This window comes from Salvelinus alpinus, chromosome 2 (assembly GCF_045679555.1).
Source record: "Salvelinus alpinus chromosome 2, SLU_Salpinus.1, whole genome shotgun sequence".
NCBI lineage: Eukaryota > Metazoa > Chordata > Actinopteri > Salmoniformes > Salmonidae > Salvelinus > Salvelinus alpinus.
Genome location: NC_092087.1, coordinates 58707946 through 58728854, shown reverse-complemented (window position 1 = coordinate 58728854; position 20909 = coordinate 58707946). Strand labels below are relative to the sequence as shown.

The 20909-nt window shown below is 44.9% G+C and overlaps 1 protein-coding gene across 7 annotated transcripts in view; it reads right to left on the bottom strand.

Moving 5' to 3' along the window:
• LOC139565694 (proto-oncogene tyrosine-protein kinase Src-like) overlaps positions 1 to 20909 on the bottom strand; it is a 59378-nt gene that overhangs the window by 22245 nt on the left and 16224 nt on the right. For all 7 annotated transcript variants that reach the window (XM_071386201.1, XM_071386225.1, XM_071386207.1 and 4 more), the window contains 5 exons: positions 15981 to 16130; positions 15354 to 15509; positions 14377 to 14556; positions 13958 to 14034; positions 13567 to 13720 (listed from right to left, as the gene is read on the bottom strand). In XM_071386201.1, the coding sequence (XP_071242302.1) occupies positions 13567 to 13720; positions 13958 to 14034; positions 14377 to 14556; positions 15354 to 15509; positions 15981 to 16130 (717 nt within the window). The remainder of the gene's footprint in view (positions 1 to 13566; positions 13721 to 13957; positions 14035 to 14376; positions 14557 to 15353; positions 15510 to 15980; positions 16131 to 20909) is intronic.

The following is a 20909-nucleotide window of genomic DNA, read 5'->3' as shown; positions in this document are numbered from 1 at the left end:
AGGATCAACACAGTAGAAAAGCCCAGTTTAAAGACTTGGTGGAAGCTTGTGTAGAAGCAGGCCCGAATGGAATTGGATCCAGTCTATGGTGACATTCAAGACACCACAGTTCAAAAGGTCAGGTTCCAAGCTTAAGTCCACAGACTCAATGCAAAGGGTTAAACCCTCCAGCAGGAAGTGCAGGTTTGCCACCACAGTTGGAGCAGTAACTGAAAAAGCTGTGAAATCAAACTCCAGCACAGACAGAAAGCAAGACAACACATCAGGTGCCTTTAAAGAAACTACATCTTCTGTGACCGTGATCATGCATTGGAATTCTGTCAGAAGTTGAAACATTAGGCCAAAACTAGAAGAAAGTTGAATTTCTCAAAAGCAAAAGCTTCTACATTGGATGTCTCACAAGGGGACATACAGTATGAGTAAGAACTGTCAGAAGCACATGACCTGACAACAGTGTAATCAAAAGCACCAAAGTTTGTTGCACTTTGAAAGGGAAAAGAAAAACCACCAGCAGGCTGAGGCGGCGGCTCCTACAGAAGCCACTAGTGACAAGTGTAATGGTCCCCTTAAACGTCAGCAGTCATACTAGGGCCGGTAGGAAAGAGTGTGCTCTCGCCATTGTACCACTTCAGGTCAAACCCTCGAAAGGGAGCAAAATTGTGCAAACATATGCTTTCCTTGACCCTGGGAGGAAAGCAACGTTTTGCACTGAGGAACTGATGACTCAGCTAAAATGCTAAAGATAAGAAAATGGAGATCCTTCTGAAGACAATGGACCAGGAAAAGCCTGTCTCCAGTCTCAAGGTCACCGGGTTAGAAGTGGCTGGTCTCAAGAGCAACACTTTCCTTCAGTTGCCAGACGTCTACGCGCAACCAAGTATCCATGTCACCAAAGACAACATTCACACGCAAGACAACCTCAGATGGTGGCCGTATCTTAGGGATGTTGAGTTGACCCAAATCAATGCCAATGTTGAGCTACTGATTGGTCTGAGTATGTGAGTGAAGTGGAGCTGGAGTGGAGTGTGCCCAAATTGACTGGAGCGTGGAGCCAGTTTCCGAAAAAACTGGAGCGTCGGCTTTCTCATCCGCTCCAATTTAGCTCCAATACCGCTCACTTCACTAGCTCAGGGCATGCCCGGTCCAACATGCATCTACAGGCTACTTGTGCGCTGCTATAGCCCCTTGCTTTAGCTACTGGTCTGGTAGTTCGTAAAAAAAATCTATTTTCAGAAAGAAACTTAAAACACACAGGTGCAGATTCAAGGAGACTTACAAAGATAAGGAGGACCAAAAGCAAGAGGGAATGCGGTGATGTAGCTTCCACAATAGAAGAATCATTGTTGAATCTGAAAAGACGCGTATCCAGAAAGCATGATGGTGTACTACGTACACATGCTAACAGAAAGGAATGAGGTGGGTTGCTAGTGTCATGACGTTGGCCTGGGGATAGGTTTATGACAGTCATAAATACCTCTTACCCCCCCTTTTCCGCTCCCTACTCTACTGATGTGACATTAGAAAACCCCTTTGGTTAACATAGAGATTCTGGGAACATCAGAAGTTGGGGGGAAATGAACTATATTCTGGTAATCCGACCAAGTGAACATATGCGGTGGTACTTAAGGTATATTATGTCAGTTCGGTTGTCATCTGGCACATTCTCATCAATGATAGAATGACATAAACTCTACTGTGGAAAGTCTACACATCAGAGGTATCGGATTCACATGGAATTGTTGTTCAATTCAAATGTTTGAATATGAAATTACTTGTGAAGAGATGAAATGTAATTTTAGCTTCCAAATGAGAGATTTGGGTTTTCATAAATTTAGGGCTCTGCTCAACCAGTGGCCCGCCCCTGTGAAGAGACATGGGTTATAAACTTTCCAGACACACCCTTCTCCCTCCACTATATAAGCCATTGACGAAAATTGAACTTCCTGTTCCGAGGATGTGAGGACGACGGTCCGATGTCAGAATGGTTCAGATAACATGTCAACTACAGAACTAAGCCAACCTCAGCATGAGCTTGGTTTGCGAATGGTATGAACTTTGAACTCTTATTCACTATAGAAGTGATACCTCCTAGACGTTGAGTTAGCAACAGCAGCTGCAAACGTAAATTAGGACAGACAGAGTATCCCGTCTACCACCCAGCAGCAGCAGCAGAGACATTCTTCAAAGAACAAAGGACCCGGTTGGGCAACACGGGCTTCCATCTACCCACCAACCTACCGAAGCGCAGCTCAGAGTAAATATTTATTGCATTTTCCTTTTCCAAATGGGTAGTAAATTAGAATGCATAAGATATTGTATTTACGATAGCACAGCTTTGCCCTTTGTTCCTCAGTCTTTCCCGCTCTTTCACTCAAACCCAGCCCTTTTCTTTTGTGTAACAAGCTGTCATATCTGTTCCGCCCGCTAGGGACGTTTTCCTTTATGACGTAATTTGTAATCAAGTTATGATTAATTATGTGTATGTGTAATTCTGTGTGATTAGTTAGGTATTTAGTAAATAAATAATTAAACCCAATTTTGTATTGCTGATTCAACTTGTTAGCCAGGGTTCGTGAAGATAACCAAGAATTTACAACTTTCAGATGAGACTGAAATAAGGTGACGATTAATATTGACTGCTATTGATGTAAAATATTATTAGGTCTTTAAGAGTTTATTCGGAAGATAACAGCTCTATAAATATTATTTTGTGGTGCCCCGACTCTCTAGTTAATTACATTTACATGATTAGCTCAATCAGGTAATATTAATTACGGAGAAAGTATTTTATAGAATAGCATGTCATAACACTTAATCCGGCCTAGCCAAAGACACGACACTAGCTAAGTGTGTCATTGTAGAAAAGTATTTATAAACAAAAAATCTGATATCTTAAACTTTTAATTTGAGGTTTCAAATATCTCTAACCGTCACCCCAGCTAATTATTTTATGCTCGTGATGTCAGAATGCACTCACTGTTCCAAAATGCGATTATTACGCAACAGGACAGTTAACCCGCGCTGCTCTCAAACCAAGACACACACGGGCTGCTAATCATCTATAGGCTATATTTCAACTTGTCAATTTGAAATTATTTTTGAACAAGTTTTATTTTCTAACAACAGTTTGAATTGTGTGTTCCGTCTCCTCATTAATTCACATAGAAGTAGCCAAATTTATGTTTGAGGCTTTACTGAACCGGACAAACTTCTCTTTTCGATGAGAGCCTAAGCACCTCCCCATTGTTTCCCCAGACCAAGTATGCAGACATTTGCACAGTCTAGCACAAACTTTTTCCCCCTGGCACATTTTCTGGCTGGCGATCGCATTGCCTTCATTGTTGTTTTCCTTACAAATAATAACTTTGGACGTTTGCGCTCCAATCAAAGTAAGTGCCTTATTTTCTGTATATCGTGTTGTCGTTTCTACTGTTGCATACCATATGCATGTATGAAGAATAATGTATTTACTTTTTTATTCATGTTTTCAAGTCCTGGTGACAAATCATGCACTCCGATTCTTGCATAGATTGTAATGGAGACATATTATGTGTGTAAAATAGTTTTTTGAAGGTTGTACTGATTATGAAGAGCTAATGCTAAGCTATTTGCCAGCTGTGTGGCACCATGCTTGTTGACATTATACAATGCATTCTGGGTGTTACGTAAATCTGTCAGAACAGATGTTATAAAAAAATTAGGTGAGGGATGGTTCACTCATCTTTCGAGTAAACTTCCAGAAGTGAATGAAGGCAAGTGAATGATGGTAGACGACAAGCCCCCTTCAACATGCATACTGCAAAGGTATCGAACTCATCTTGTCTCCTCTTATCTTTAGTTGACCAGGGGTGTCGCGAACAAACTACCCATTGTCAGATTACTTTCGATTTTTAGAAAGTGTTTTACTCAATTATTTTGATCAATGGTGAGCTCACCTGTGATGTAATGATTTGTGAATTGTAATTTCTATTAGCTAGTTCATATTATGGTTAGAAAAATATGACTGCTTGTGTTAGGTCCATATTTCCTTAATTAGCGCTAGGACTAATGTAGCCTACATTTCCCGGTTTGGATGATTGTGTTACGCTGTCGCCAATTTTGTGTATGTCTTAACATTACTTCCAGAAAGAAACATTCAGAAGTCACATTCAGAACATAATGTTGTACGGACTGCGTTTGTGCAAAATGTTTCTGTGAAAAAAACAATGTTGCCAGCTCAAACGCTGACTGCTTCAATCGAAACTAAACGTTGTAAATAAGCTGTCACATCTACTCCTGCTCCCCGTCTCCTGCGTTCAACGTCGCCGGTTTACTAAATCACTGGCTCTGAAAACCAGCATTACGCACACCTGGCACCATCGTTACACGCACCTGCGCCTCATCAGGAGACACACCTGGACTCCATAATTTCACTGATTACTTCCCCTATATCTGTCACTCCCTTAGTTCCATTCCCCAGGCAGTATTGGTTATGTTTCATGTCCAGACGATACTCTTGTTTTGTATCGTTCCATGTTTCTGGCTTTATTAAAATGCACCCCCTGCACCTGCTTCTCGACTCCCAGCGTCTCCGTTACATACAGGTTCTAAATCACACCGGTTTGAGCGTACACTGCAGGGAACACTGTAGAATGATCACACCCATGTGTTGGTACGCGTCAAAATTATCATTCTATCATTGATAGGACTAACATATGTGACCCGTTTCAAGAAACGAGTTCAAGAAACTATGTCACTACTGTCAGGTTTTGGCCAAGACTGTTCGGGTTTTGGTCACTAGATGTCCCCATTGCACCTTTTTTGTACCTTTTGTTTTTCTTGCTCTAATTATTGTTTGCACCTGTAGGTCATTCCTTTGTTAGTATTTAAACCCTGTGTGTTCCTCAGTTCCTTGCTCAGTGTTTGTAAGTTAGCACCCAGCCCCAGCCCAAGCCTTGTTTTATACAGATATTTCTCTTGTTGGATTTTCCAGAGGTTCTCTGGTTTAGTTTTTGTGTATTATTTGAGTAGTCTTTTGAGGTTTGTTTTTCCCTGCTGTTTTTTACCACTTTGTGGAGTTTCTTTTGTATTTTGGAGGATTTCCATTTTGTGCCTCTTGGCTTTATTTTTGGACATTGTGGATTTAGTTTCTTTGCCTGAAGATTTTGTTCTTTAATTAAACCACCATCTCTAGTACTGCTGTGTCTGCCTCATCTTCTGGGTTCTGACGATTATTAGTGACTGTTTCTCGCACCGGGTCCTGACAGAAACACTGAGCCCTTATAATGAACCCAGAGGCAGCCAGTACCCAGGATTTTTTTTCCATGCTGTCCCACCACGAGGGGACTGTCCAACGCCACGAAGCTGCTCTGGTTCAGCAAGAGGCCTTAATGGCTAGACATTCTCAACTTCTGTCAGAGATGCTGACTTCCATAAAGCAGATTTCGGATCGACTTTCCCCGGCAACCGCTTCTGCTCCAGTTCATCCGATTCAAGTGCCCCTGGCAGTTAACCCCCTGGCTGAACCTCGTCTGCCGCCTCCCCAACGGTTCTCAGGGGATCCGAGTGTTTGTAAGGGGTTTTTCACCCAATGTTCTCTCTCCTTTGAGCTGCAACCATCGTCGTTTCCCACCGACCGGTCCAAGATAGCATATATCATCACCCTGCTGTCGGAAAAAGCCCTAGCCTGGGCTACTGCTGTGTGGGATGCCCAAAGTCCCTGCTGTGCCAGCTACTCTACCTTTGCTGAAGAATTCAAGCGAGTGTTTCAAGGTCCTACCAACGGCCCTGACTCAGCCAAACAGCTCCTGACTCTCCGCCAAGGTCGACGCAGCGTGACGGACTATGCCATCCAGTTCCGCACTGTGGCAGCAGCAAGTGGCTGGAACGACGAGGCGCTCACAGTGTGTTTTTTGAAGGGTCTTTCTGACACCATCCAAGATGAACTGGCCACTCGGGGACCACCGGACAACCTCGAGTCCCTTATCAAGTTGGCTTCACGCATAGACCAGCGTCTGAGAGAGAGAGAACTCAACCGTAGACCGCTCACCCTAGCTCCTATCGGTTCCAGCTCCGAGTCTCCACCTTTATCCTCGCTGGCTCCACCAGAACCCATGCAGGTTGGACGCATCTCCCAGGCTGAGAGAGACCGCCGGATGAGGGAGCGATGCTGTCTATATTGCGGCAAACCGGGCCATTTCCGCTCCACGTGTCCCGGGCTCCAGGGAAACGCACTCTCCCGTGCAGGCCTGGGAGGACTGTAACGGGAAACATAACCTCCTCCCATCCATCCAACTCCCGCCTGCTCATTCCAGTTACCCTTCCCTGGGACGACCACGAGTTTTCTCTTCAAGCCTTGGTAGACTCTGGAGCCGCAGGTAACTTCATGGATGGGGTCTGGGCGAAGGAGAATGGCGTTCCTTCTGAACCTCTAAGTGACCCCATAAGGGTTACTACGTTGGATAGAAGCCCTTTGGGATCTGGACTTGTCACTCGTGCCACTACCCCCTTGCGACTTTCAGTTTCCCAACACCAGGAAGTGATGAACTTTCATCTGATCTCCTGTTCCGAGTTCCCTCTCGTCCTTGGTTATCCCTGGCTTCACAGCCATAACCCTCACATCGACTGGTCTGTGGGCACTATCAAGCAGTGGGGTCCTACGTGCCAAGCCACTTGTATCTTCCCGAGTTCCCAGAGTTCCCCTTCCGAGTCTCTAGAATCCATCGACCTGTCCCGAGTTCCCGAGTGTTACCATGACCTCAAACTGGTATTTAGCAAACAGAGGGCCACCAAACTACCACCCCATAGACCTTACGATTGCACCATCGACCTGTTTCCGGGGACCTGCCCTCCCAGGGGTCGGATCTTTTCCCTTTCTCCTCCCGAACGAGCTGCTATGGATACCTACATCAAGGACGCTCTGGCAGCAGGCCTCATGCGTCCATCTACCTCGCCGGCGGGAGCAGGGTTTTTCTTTGTGGCCAAGAAAGACGGTGGATTACGACCTTGCATTGACTACCGGGGACTCAATGTCATAACCGTCCGTAACCGCTACCCGCTACCCCTTATGGCCACAGCCTTTGAGCTGCTCCAGGAAGCAGTTGTCTTCACTAAGCTTGACCTGCGGAACGCATACCATCTTGTGCGGATCAAACCCGGGGACGAGTGGAAGACCGCTTTCAACACGCCTACTGGTCACTACGAATACTCGGTGATGCCCTTCGGCCTGACCAACGCCCCGGCTGTGTTCCAAGCGCTCATAAACGATGTGCTTAGGGATATGCTTAACATCTTCGTGTTTGTTTACTTGGATGACATCCTCATCTTTTCGAGCTCCCTTCAAGAACACACTAAGCATGTCAGACAAGTGCTCAAACGCCTCCTAGACAGCCATTTGTACGTTAAGCCGGAAAAGTGTGAATTCCATTCCTCTCGAGTACAATTCCTGGGATTTATAGTGGAACCCGGTCGAGTCCAGATGGACCCCAAGAAGGTAGGGGCGGTAGCGGATTGGCCCACCCCCAAGTCCGTTAAGGAAGTTCAGCGTTTCCTGGGCTTCACCAACTTTTACCGCAAGTTCATCAAGAACTTCAGCTCGGTGGCAGCCCCTCTCTCAGCTGTAACCAAGGGTGGCAACACAAGGTTTCTGTGGGGAAGAGAAGCTGAGACGGCCTTCCAAGGACTCAAGCAGCGCATCGTCTCTGCTCCCATCCTGACACTACCAACGGCGGATGAACCTTTTGTGGTGGAGGTAGACGCATCAGAGGTTGGGGTTGGAGCTGTCCTGTCTCAGAGGGGTGAAGACAAGAAGCTTCATCCTTGCGCCTTCTCTCACCGGCTTACCCCGGCCGAGAGGAATTACGATGTGGGGGATCGTGAACTCCTAGCGGTTAAGATGGCATTGAAGGAATGGAGACACTGGCTCGAGGGGGCTTCTCAACCGTTTCAAGTGCTTACGGACCACAAAAATCTGGAGTATATCCAGCAGGCGAAGCGGTTGAACTCCAGACAAGCTCGATGGTCTCTTTTCTTCAGCCGATTTCAGTTTATCCTCACCTATAGACCCGGGTCGAAGAATCTCAAACCGGACGCCTTGTCACGAATCTACTCTCCTGCCATTCGAGAAGATACTGACATGACTGTCCTTCCGGCCGCTAAGATCGTGGCTCCGATCTCATGGCAAGTGGAGGATTCCGTGAAACAAGCTCAAGCCATCGAACCGGGCCCTGGAGGAGGTCCTGCTAATCGGTTGTTTGTTCCCAAGGCAGCAAGGTCCCAAGTCCTTCTGTGGGGGCACTCCTCTCGCCTCACCTGTCACCCGGGCGTAGGTCGCACCTTGGAGTTCATCCAGCGTAAGTTCTGGTGGCCCACCATAAAAGAAGACGTTGCCACTTTTGTCAAGGCCTGTTCCGTGTGCTGCCAGGGCAAATCTTCTCACCTCCGCCCTCAAGGACTCCTTCACCCTCTATCTATTCCCCACCGACCCTGGTCCCATATCTCGTTGGACTTTATTACTGGCCTTCCTCCGTCCCATGGTAATACTACGATCCTAGTCATCATCGACAGGTTTTCTAAGGCGGCCAGGTTTGTTCCCTTGACCAAATTACCTTCTGCCAAGGAAACAGCTGAGTTGGTGATTAACCATGTGTTCCGAGTCTTTGGGATTCCGCAAGATATGGTTTCCGACAGAGGTCCCCAGTTCGCCTCAAGGTTTTGGAAGGCCTTCTGCCAACTCATAGGGGCCACGGCCAGTTTATCTTCAGGGTACCATCCGGAGTCCAATGGCCAAACTGAGAGGATGAATCAGGAGCTGGAAACCACCCTCAGATGCATGGTTTCCAACAACCCGTCCACATGGTCATCCTTCATTGTTTGGGCCGAGTACGCGCACAACACCTTGTGCTCCTCCTCCACTGGTATATCCCCGCATGAGTGTCAGTTTGGCTATGCGCCTCTATTGTTCCCGGACCAGGAGGCAGAAGTCAGAGTGCCTTCAGCCTCGAGGTTCATCAGACGCTGTCGGCTTACGTGGAAGAAGGCACGTCTTAATCTTCTGCGTTCCTCTCAGCAGTACCAACGACAAGCCAACAGACGTCGCCGTCCCGGTCCTACCCTGTACCCCGGCCAGAGAGTATGGCTCTCAACTAAGAACTTACCACTACGGGTGGAGTCTCGCAAGCTGTCCCAGAGGTTCATCGGTCCCTTTAAGATTGCCAGGAGAGTCAATCCCGTTACTTTTCGCCTGCACTTACCCAGATCCCTTAAGATCAATCCAACATTTCACATTTCTTTATTAAAACCTGTTGTTTTTTCTCCCCTTATCCCGGCAGGCAGACCTCCCCCTCCGCCCCGTGTCATCGGTGGCCAGTCGGCTTATACCGTCCACCGGATACTGGATTCCCGCCGGGTGCAGCGGTCCTGGCAGTATCTGGTGGACTGGGAAGGCTACGGTCCCGAGGAGCGCTCCTGGGTTCCTGCCAAGGACATACTGGACCCTGACCTCATTCGTCAGTTCAGGACCCTCCACCCTGAGAAGGCTGGTAGGAACGTCAGGAGCCGTTCCTAGGAGGGGGATTCTGTCAGGTTTTGGCCAAGACTGTTCGGGTTTTGGTCACTAGATGTCCCCATTGCACCTTTTTTGTACCTTTTGTTTTTCTTGCTCTAATTATTGTTTGCACCTGTAGGTCATTCCTTTGTTAGTATTTAAACCCTGTGTGTTCCTCAGTTCCTTGCTCAGTGTTTGTAAGTTAGCACCCAGCCCCAGCCCAAGCCTTGTTTTATACAGATATTTCTCTTGTTGGATTTTCCAGAGGTTCTCTGGTTTAGTTTTTGTGTATTACTTGAGTAGTCTTTTGAGGTTTGTTTTTCCCTGCTGTTTTTTACCACTTTGTGGAGTTTCTTTTGTATTTTGGAGGATTTCCATTTTGTGCCTCTTGGCTTTATTTTTGGACATTGTGGATTTAGTTTCTTTGCCTGAAGATTTTGTTCTTTAATTAAACCACCATCTCTAGTACTGCTGTGTCTGCCTCATCTTCTGGGTTCTGACGATTATTAGTGACTGTTTCTCGCACCGGGTCCTGACAACTACTTCACAGGAGAGCTGTTTGAACGTAAACTTTTTTATTTAAATCAAAATCCGTTTTTTGGCAGAAATGCCTTCTCGAACATGTCAACTTTCATGTGCCTTACTAACAAACTTGTATGCCATCTATAAAAACAAATAAAATTGTTAAAATTACGAGCCTAGTTGGTTTAGCCATGATTGGCTGAGATAATGAGTGGGCTGGACATGCCAAGAGATGAGTTTTGATTGGTCTGCCACGCTTCTGTCTATTGGAGCTGGTCAGTATGTCTAGGTAATCCTCTCTAACGCGTTTTAAAAAATGTATAGCGTAGTAAAGTTAGTGTTCTGTTAGCTGGCTTGCTCTCTAACTAACATTATGTGTATGCTCTCCACTTTCTGGAGGATTGATTTTTGAAATCAGTGGAATTCGAGTATGATAGCTAATGAGATGGAGAAAAGACCTGTCTCCGGATTAAATCTTCAAACTAAGGGCAACCATGACCCTTCAACACCACTTCCAGCAGCATCTGGTCTCCCATCCAGAGACTGACCAGGAACAACCCTGCTTAGCTTCAGAAGCAAGCAAGCAGTGGGATACATTTTTCCAAAGAAAACTTTTGAAAGAATGTATAAAGACATTTTTATAATATGGTACTTAGGCTCTATTTATGGTTATGGTAATTGCTTTGCTTAGAGCAGTTAGCAATTATGGGTTGTTGGGTTGGAGCCAGTTTTCATATTTCCTTGGTTATGCAAATATTTGTTTATTCAAATAAAATTATATTTGTCACATGTGCCGAATACAATGCTTACTTACAAGCCCTTAACCAACAGTGCAGTTCAAGAAAGAGAAAATATTTACTAAATAAACGAAAGTAAAAAATATATAAAAAAGTGACAATAAAATAACAATAATGAGGATATATATAGGTGGTACCAGTACCGAGTGAATGTGCGGGCATACAGGTTAGTCAAAGTAATTTGTACATGTAGGTAGGGGTAAAGTGACTATGCATAGATAATAAACAGAGAGTAGCAGCAGTGTAAAAACAAAGGAGGGGGGGTGTCAATGCAAATAGTCCAGGTGGCCATTTTATTAATTGTTCAGCAGTCTTATGGCTTGGGGGTAGAAGCTGTTAAGGAGCCTTTTGGACCTAGACTTGGTGCTCCGGTACCGCTTGCCGTGCGGTAGCAGTGAGAACAGTCTATGACTTGGGTCACTGGAGACAATTTTAGATGACATTTAGAATATCATATGTGATTTCTATATACAGGTATGGTGTATGCATTATTTGGTTATGAGATCTATTAATATGGACCTATGATTTGAAATAGAAATAGGTCAATTATGCCCTCTAGCCTCCATTAGTTGGTGGTACGGGTGGGCCTGCCCAGATAGCCATCTATTGGGTATAAGAGACAGGAAGTATATGTATTTGTATTTATTATGGATCCCCAGTAGCTGCTGCCAAGGCAACAGCTACTCTTCCTGGGGTCCAGCAAAATTAAGGCAGTTACAATACATTCACAGACTGTATGCCCTCAGGCCCCTACTCCACCACTACCACATATATACAGTACAAAATCCATGTGTACATGTGTGTATAGTGCGTATGCTATCGTGTGTGTGTGTGTATGCATGTGTCTGTGCAATCCATGTGTACGTGTGTGTATAGTGCGTATGCTATCGTGTGTGTGTATGCATGTGTCTGTGACTATGTTTGTGTTGATACACAGTCCCCGCTGTTCCATATTGGGTTTATTTGATCTGTTTTTTAAATACAATTTTACTGCTTGCATGAGTTACTTTATGTGAAATAGAGTTCCATGTAGTCATGGCTCTATTTGGTACTGTGCGCCTTCCATAGTCTGTTCTGGACTTGGGGACTGTGTGGCATGACTTGTGGGGTATGCATGGGCGTCCGAGCTGTGCACAAGTAGTTCAAACAGACAGCTTGGTGCATTCAACATGTCAATACCTCTCATAAATACACGCAGTGATGAAGTCAATCTCTCCTCCACTTTGAGAGATTGACATGCATATTGAGGAGAGATTGACATGAATATTATTAATATTAGCTCTCTGTGTACATCCAAGGCCAGCCGTGCCGCCCTGTTCTGAACCAACTGCAATTCAAAGTCCTGTTTTGTGGCACCTGACCACATGACTGAACAGTAGTCCAGGTGTGACAAAACTAGGGCCTGTAGGACCTGCCTTGTTATGGACATACTTCTCCCCATTTTAGCTACTGTTGTATCAATATGTTTTGACCATGACAGTTTACAATCCAGGGTAACTCCAAGCAGTTTAGTCACCTCAACTTGCTCAACTTCCACATTATTTATTACAAGATTTAGTTGAGGTTTAGTGAATGATTTGTCCCAAATACAATGCGTTTAGTTTTAGAAATATTTAGGACTAACTTATTCCTTGCCACCCACTTTGAAACTAACTGCAGCTCTTTGTTAAGTGTTGCAGTCATTTCAGAAGGAAGGCCTACCAGGGGTGGAAAATGTTTGGGATACCGAGTTGGCATACATTTGAACCACATATGTTTTACCTTGACCTTTTTAGTTTACCTGGAATATTAGAACCTTTGTTTACCTCGCACTTATCATTATGGATTCTACAAATAAAATGTTTTTAAGTTTTATTCATGAAGTCATCGGTTTCATTTGAATTCTAGGGTTTCTAATTGGATTTTGGATGTGCGTCTCAATCTTGCAACTGCTTTTCCCACGGCTATTCGAAATCATAAGTCTGACGGCTTGTAGATAGAAACTCCCTGAGCCTGTTGGTATAAGATCTCATTCTCCGATACCGTCTGCCTAAAAGTAAGGGAGTGAACAGCTCGTGGCTGGGGTGTGTGGGGTCCTTGATGATGCTGCAGGACTTCCTCAGGCACTGTTTCAAGTAGATGTCCTGGATGGGTGGGAACACGGCCCCAGTGATGTACTGGGCCGTCTTCACCACCTGCTGGAGGACCTTGTATTCGTGGACGGAGCAATTTCCGTACCAGGCCGTGATGCAACCGGTCAGGACACTCTCGATGGTGCAGCGGTAGTATTAGGAGAGTACCCGGGGGTGGCATGACACATTTTTTCAGCTGCCTTAGGAAGTAGAAGCACTGTTGTGCCCTCTTGACAAGAGTGGTGGTGTTGTTGGTCCATGTCAAGTCCTTGGTGATGTGGACGCAGAGGAACCTAAAACTGTAGTCTCTACTGCAGTCCCGTTGATGTGCGATGTCTTCGCTTCCTGAAGTCAACAATCAACTCCTTTGTTTTGCTGACGTTGATGGAGAGGTTGTCCTGGCATCACAATGTCAGTTCACGTACCTAGAGATATTGGACCCGGACCAGAGCCTTACCCTGTCTGGCAGTGTAAACATTATCCTCTAAGAGGAGGGGAAGTTGGCCACTTTATACACAGAGACCAGTTGGAAGGAAAACCAGATTAAACACGGGTCCTCCAAAACCAGGTTTAGGACACACAACTACAGATTTGACCTGGACTGAAGCCTTACCCTGTCTGGCAGTGTACTCGTTGTCCTCTATGAGGCGGGCCAGGCCGAAGTCGGCCACTTTACACACCAGGTTGTCTCCTACGAGGATGTTGGCAGCCCTGAGGTCTCTGTGGACGTAGTTCATCCTCTCTACGTATGCCATCCCTGCTGCAATCTGGGAGAGTAGAGGGGAAATGAGATGAAATGAGAGAGAGAGAGTTAGAGGATGAGAATGGATAGAGGGAAAAGGGATAAAAAGTGAGAGGAAGAATAGATACAGCAGAAAGAGGGACAATCAGGGGGATAAGGTGAAGAAAGGAGGGGAACAAAAGAAGATGGCAAAATAACTTAAATTGACTTAAATAATATAATTACATGAAAGGTATAATCAACATTGCACTGAATGTCCCACCTGAGATGCCATATCCACTAGCTGGGGTAGACGTAGCAGCTTGCCCGTGTCACCTTTGAGGAAGTCCAACAGGCTACCTGTGGGAGCGACAGTGTTATCAGCATACTGAGAGAGAGAAGGCAGGAGGGAGGGAACACAAGAACATGATGTGTGTGAGCATGCACATGCCAGCTTGAACCATTGTAGTCAGTGATGATGATGATGAAGAGTGTGTGTGCCTCATGTACTAAGTGATTATGATGATTAAGATGATTATGATTACGTGGCACCCTATTCCCTACTTACGTGATAATGTGTGTGTTTGTAACAATAGTGGTAGCCACATCTGTTCTACAACTCATCCCCAGAAGCAACATTATTTTTGGAAACGATGGACAGCCATACTGATAATAATGATGATGTGTGTGGTCTACAGTTACCTTGGGTCATGTACTCAGTGACGATGTAGATGGGTTCCTCAGACACCACAGCGTAGAGCTGCACCAGTTTCTCGTGTCTCAGCTTCTTCATGACCTGCGCCTCCTGAAGGAAGGCCTCTGGGGACATGGTGCCCTTCTTCAGGGTCTTGATGGCCACCCGCGTTGTACCGTTCCACTTCCCTGTGGAAACACAAAAGCTATAGGTCAGAGACCCGAGCCAACGTAGCTAAAGGAGTACATTATTTCTCTCGGCGACCCAGACGACCCATGGTACAGGCGCACGTTTCTGCCACAAGCAACCACACAGTTCTTATATGAAGTTATAGGTGAAATACATGAAATTGGAATGAAAAGTAGAGCCTGACAGATATGGTATTTTTGGATCCGACACCGATTGTATTTAGAATGAAAATATTCACGATAACTGATATATCTGCCGATATTTTTTATTATTATAGCTGGATTTTTTTTTAACAAATCTGTATGATTGTGCTTAAAACAGCCCTTCAAAAGGTACTCAGATAGCAGATTTGTTTCATTTGAGGAAAGAGCATTAATGTAAGAGCCACATAGAATTTAAGAGCACAAGAAAGACAAGATTTTTTTTAATGGAAAAACTGTGTGTTACTCTAGTGAAAGGAGGATAAACTGCACTGATTCCAGCAAAAAAAAATGTGTATCTGAAGACTGAGCTACCTCATGCTAGCCAGCTGGAAAACAACGACATAGGACACATTTTCAATGTATTGGTATTTAGCCATCCGTCCTAGGCCTTCGGACCGCATTGCCGGATCAAGCATAAATCGACTTTTATGCAGTGTCCAGCCTTGCTGTAGCGTGCCAAGGCAAGATAGGATTAGAATGGCTTTTTTTCTCCAAGCGTGTTCTCTGCATTCTATAAAATCAATCCTTTTTGGTGGATTAAATGCAGATACAAATATATCCGTAAAAGGCTAATGTGTGCACGCGCATCTTACCCATCCAGACCTCTCCAAAACAGCCCTGGCCCAGTTTGAGGTCGAGGTGGAGCGATTCCCGTGGGATTTCCCAGGCATCGCGGGCCAGGCCCTGGGTCTGAGGCTTCAGCACGGGACACACCTCCGTCAGACAGTGGCACAGCCCGTCTGAATGCTCTGGGGTTAGGTAGGGAGAGATAGAAAGAGGCATACTGTTACCACCTAGACATTTAGCACTGTCCACCCTTGTTAGCACTATCCAGATTAGACAGTAGAAGCAGAGTTTTCTGCGAGACATTTCTGATAATTGTCAGATGTGCCAATCTGTTTGATATTCTTATTGAGTTATTGAGCAATGTCTGTGTAGCCTCTATTCTGTTTCACTTTGACGCATGATCAATATGCTTGACAAAGATACTGCATACCATGTAAGAAAAAGTAGATAGATAGAATGTACTACTCACTTTACACTAGTTGGAAAACAGAATGACAATTGCCCCCATCATGACCTTGACATGCATATTATAGTACATGGACAAATAAATACAAAAACATTCACTTCAAGTTTGATGTTACTCTCTGTATAATAGGAATTGTTGTAAGTAAGTAGCAAAGGCATTACAAATGTGATTATAATTTGTTACTTACTGCGATAGTGGAAGACCAGCTGCTGCAGACTGCTGAACTGGGTGCGTGAGGTGATATAGAAACCGCCGCTGTCTAGCTTGCGTATCTTGTAGTGTTTGACGTTGAGACCTTTAGTGTTGTCATAGTCCAACACGGACAGGCAATAGGCTCCTGTTCATAAAAACAAATAATAATTACAAAGTGTGTGTGTAACGAGAGATGGGTCAAAACAAATTGAATTAAATTGAATTCAAACGACATTGTCCCAGCAGAGAAATTCATTGCACAGCCATGAGTACATAAGAAACAATAATAGAACAAAATTGATCTCCAGAATTTGGAACGGCTGATGCTAAAAAAAACTTGTACACTACAACCAGTACAGAGGGTAAGCCTCAATAGCACTGTGCCACTCCCTATGCCTTTATAAATCACTAAAACACATCAACAGTCAGTACTCACAGCTGTACCACTACCAATAGAATCCATGGTGAATATCAATCACTGGTGGGTGCATACGAAGAGCAAATTCTGATTACGCACTTCCCATACACTTCAATTGTGAGACACTTGCATGTTATAATATAAAATAGTCATTATCAGACACTTTTATCCAAAGCCACTTACAGAACTGTCAACTTTAAGAGTGACATATACACTCAGTGGCCAGTTTTGTATTTGTTATGGATCCCCATTAGCTCTTCCTGGGATCAAGTTTATTAGTTACAACCATCTATTACCGGGTTGGACCCTCCTTTGCCCCTAGAAAAACCGGACTTTTGGGGCATGGACATATTGCTCAATTGGTATCAAGGGATCTAATGTGTGCCAGGAAGACAATCCCCACACCATCTCCACCAGCCTGTATCGTTGACACCAGGCAGGATGGGGCCATGGACTCACGCTGCTTACGCCAAATCCTTACTCTGCCATTAGAATGATGTCACAGGAAACGGGATTCAGCAGACCAGGCAATGTTTTTCCACTGCTCAATTGTCCAGTGTTGGTGATCGCGTGCCCACTGGAGCTGCTTCTTTTTGTTTTTCGCTGATAGAGTGGAACCCGGTGTGGTCATCTGCTGCAATAGCCCATTCGTAACAAGGACCAACGAGTTGTGCATTCCGAGATGCCGTTCTGCACACCACTGTTGTACTGCACCGTTATTTGCCTGTTTGTGGCCCGCCTGTTAGCTTGCACAATTCATGCCATTCTCCTTCAACCTCAGGACTACAGCTGACTGGATGTTTTTTGTAACCATTCTCGGTAAATCATAGACACTGTTGTGCATGAAAAGTCCAAGAGGCCAGCCGTTCCCGATCTCAAGCCAATTGATATGGTTTGGGATGAGTTGGACCGCAGAGTGAAGGAAAAGCAGCCAACAAGTGCTCAGCATATGTGGGAACTCCTTCAAGACTGTTGGAAAAGCATTATTCATGAAACTGATTGAGAGAATGCCATGAGTGTGCAAAGCTGTCATCAAGGCAAAGGGTGGCTACTTTGAAGAATCTAAAATATATTTAGATTTGTTTAACACTTTTTTGGTTACTACATTATTCCATATGTGTTATTTCATAGTTTTGATGTCTTCACTACTATTCTACAATGTAGAAAATAGTACAAATAAAGAAAAAAACTTGAATGAGTAGGTGTGTCCAAACTTTTGACTGGTACTGTATATACAATATTTGTTTTATGAACATGGCCTTATTTCTATTAATGTATATTGGATGACTGTCATTCCTATTCCATTCACCCAGCTCAATGTAACATCAACAGGTTTAGGCTACTGCATGATACTCAAATTTTCCCTATACGCTTCATGGGGTTGCTACAACCTAGCCTATGAATTAAAGTTTACAATGTAATTGCACAGGTTTAGAGAAATTTGAGTAATCAAGGTGACAGATTGACACACATTGACACATTCAATACCGGCTTGCACACTCTTGCCCTTATACATTTTAGTCATTTAGCAGACGCTCTTATCCAGAGCGATTTACAGTAGAGTGCATACATTTTATTACATTTTTACATACTGAGACAAGGATATCCCTACCGGCCAAGAGCAGACGCTCTTATCCAGAGCGACTTACAGTAGAGTGCATACATTTTATTACATTTTTTTATATATTTTTTTACATACTGAGACAAGGATATCCCTACCGGCCAAACCCTCCCTACCAGCCAAACCCTCCCTAACCCGGACGACGCTATGCCAATTGTGCGTCGCCCCACGGATCTCCCGGTTGCGGCCGGCTGCGACAGAGCCTGGGCGCGAACCCAGCCCAGCCTGGGCGCGAACCCAGAGACTCTGGTGGCGCAGCTAGCATTGCGATGCAGTGCCCTAGACCACTGCGCCACCCGGGAGATCTAGCTGATCTAGGGTGTAATCATTAGTCCAACAGTTGAAAACAAGAGTTTCTATTGGGCAAATTCATGTATGTTTTTCACCCTGTTTTGTTCTGTTTGCAGCCACATACAAACAGCATGATCCCTTTGATTGTTGTATAATTCCTTCTCGCATCTACGTGCTCTCCTCCTCTCACTTTTCCCATCGCTTATAGACTTCAGTGCACAACACATCAGCTTTCTGTGACCAGGCGGAAAAAAAACTTTCCAAGCCAAACCTTCATATCATAACCTCTACACACAGCCTACATCGTTGTCACCATATTAACGACATAGTCAACATAACTACTAGAACTAACGCATTTGTAGACACGCTACAATCATTCAGTACAGTCAGCAGCAAGCAGTTACACTGGTGGGCCCCGTTCGCAATAAATTAATAAAACCAAAAGCTTACCTTGACTTGGAAGAGTTCCAGTGTTGGATAGCCATAGCCAGCTAGCTAACATAGCATCCCTCTCTGTTTGAGTAGGCTAAACTAGCTAGCTGCATTCACTAAGTAAGTGAAGGTCATTTTTGAATAAATGATTTTGTTCAGACTGTTCAACTATTGTCTTTCTCTCTCTTTGAGTCAACTACTCACGACATGTTATGCACCGCAGCGCTAGCTAGCTGTAGCTTGTGCTTTCAATACTAGATTAATTATCTGATCCTGGGTGAGAACAATGAGCCTCCTAGGTTTTGTATTGAAGTCAACGTACCCAGAGGAGGAAAGAAACTAAGTGTCCTCCAGCTACACCATGGTGCCAACCTACAGAGTGCTGCTAAGGCTACTGTTTGAATTTATATGCAATTCACTGAGGATGGTCCTCCCCTGAGGATCCTCCACTGCTCAAAGTCATTTAGGTCACGAGTTTTGCCCATTCTAATGTTCAATCGAACAGTAACTGAATGCCTCACTGCCTGCCCACCTGTTTTATATAGCAAGCCACGGCCACGTGCATCACTGTCTGTAGGAGCGAAAGATTTGTGAACGGGGTGGTGTACCTAATAAACTTGACCACTGAATGTAAATGTACAAAATACACTGGGTGCACAAGAAATGTGGAACACCTTCCTAATATTGAGTTGCACCTCCTTTTGCCCTAAAGAACAGCCTCAATTCATCAGGGCATGGACTCTACAAGGTGTCAAAAGCGTTCCACAGGGATGCTGGCCCATGTTGACTCCAATGCTTCCCCACAGTTGTGTCAAGTTGGCTGGATGTCCTTTGGGTTTTGGGACCATTTCTTATACACACGGGAAACTGTTGAGCGGGAAAAACCCAGAAGCGTTGCAGTTCTTAACACACTCAAACCAGTGCGCCTGGCACCTAATACCATACCCCATTCAAAGGCACTTTAATATTTTGTCTTGCCAATTCACCCTCTGAATGGCACACATACACATCCATGTCTCAACGCTTAAAAATCCTTCTTTAACCTGTATCTCCCCCTTCATCTGCACTGATTGAAGAGTATTTAACAGGTGACATCAAAAAGGATCATAGCTTTCACCTGGTCATGGAAAGAGCAGGTATTCCTACTGTTTTGTACACTCCGTGTATGTGGCCCATGTGGGAATCAAACCGGTAATGAAAGTAAGCATCATCATGCTCTCCGGACTTCAGATCAAACCGGCGGCAAGACGCCGTCTCTAATGGTACCCCCTGAGCCAGGACTGAAGGAATGAAGCACACTACCTAGAGCATGCAACCCTACTCTACCCTCTAAAGCAGGGGAGTCAAACTCAATTCCAATCCGGTCTGCAATTTGTTTCCAATTAAGACCTAGACAACCTGATGAGGGGCGGTCACTAATCAATGACTGTAATTCTTAAAAGCAAGTACAATGAAGGAGTGAAAACCTGCAGACAATCAGCCCTCGAGGACTGGAGTTTGACACGTGCTCTAAAAGCATGATCCCTGCACACTTCTGCATGCATCATACGGCATAAATGGCATAAATACTACAAAACTACAACACAAGCCTTTCTCACTAAAATATTAGTGCACATTAGTATACTTGCACCCTCAACACTATGGCATAGATCATCCCCACTATAACACAAGCCCTACACACTACTATGCACCCTACACACACACACACACATCAGCATACACCATGCCTACAGACCAAACTACACACTACACCATATGAACTCTATACCTTAGAACATGAGCTCTATGCCCTGCAGAATGGAATCTAAAGCAGCCTACGCTGTAAATCCTTTCCATAGACCCTCCCCCTGTGTGTGCTTGTGTGTGTGTATGCGAGTGACAGTGTGTGTGTGACTGTGTGTGTGATTGCGTGTGTGTGCATGCAGAGATTTTATAGCCAGAGGTAATCCAGCACCCTCGCACGGTGACTTAGCTCTGCCTGTGTGATTCACTGCCCCCGTCCATTCACAGGTGCTCCACTCCCCAATTCCTCCAAAATAACCCCCACCCTACGCCACCGATTCACAGCTAGAGGCCCCCGGGACAAAAAGACCCAAAAAGTATCTATTCACGCATTTGGTCAGTACATTCTGTGTTAGAAAGGACTACTTCACAAAAGAAAG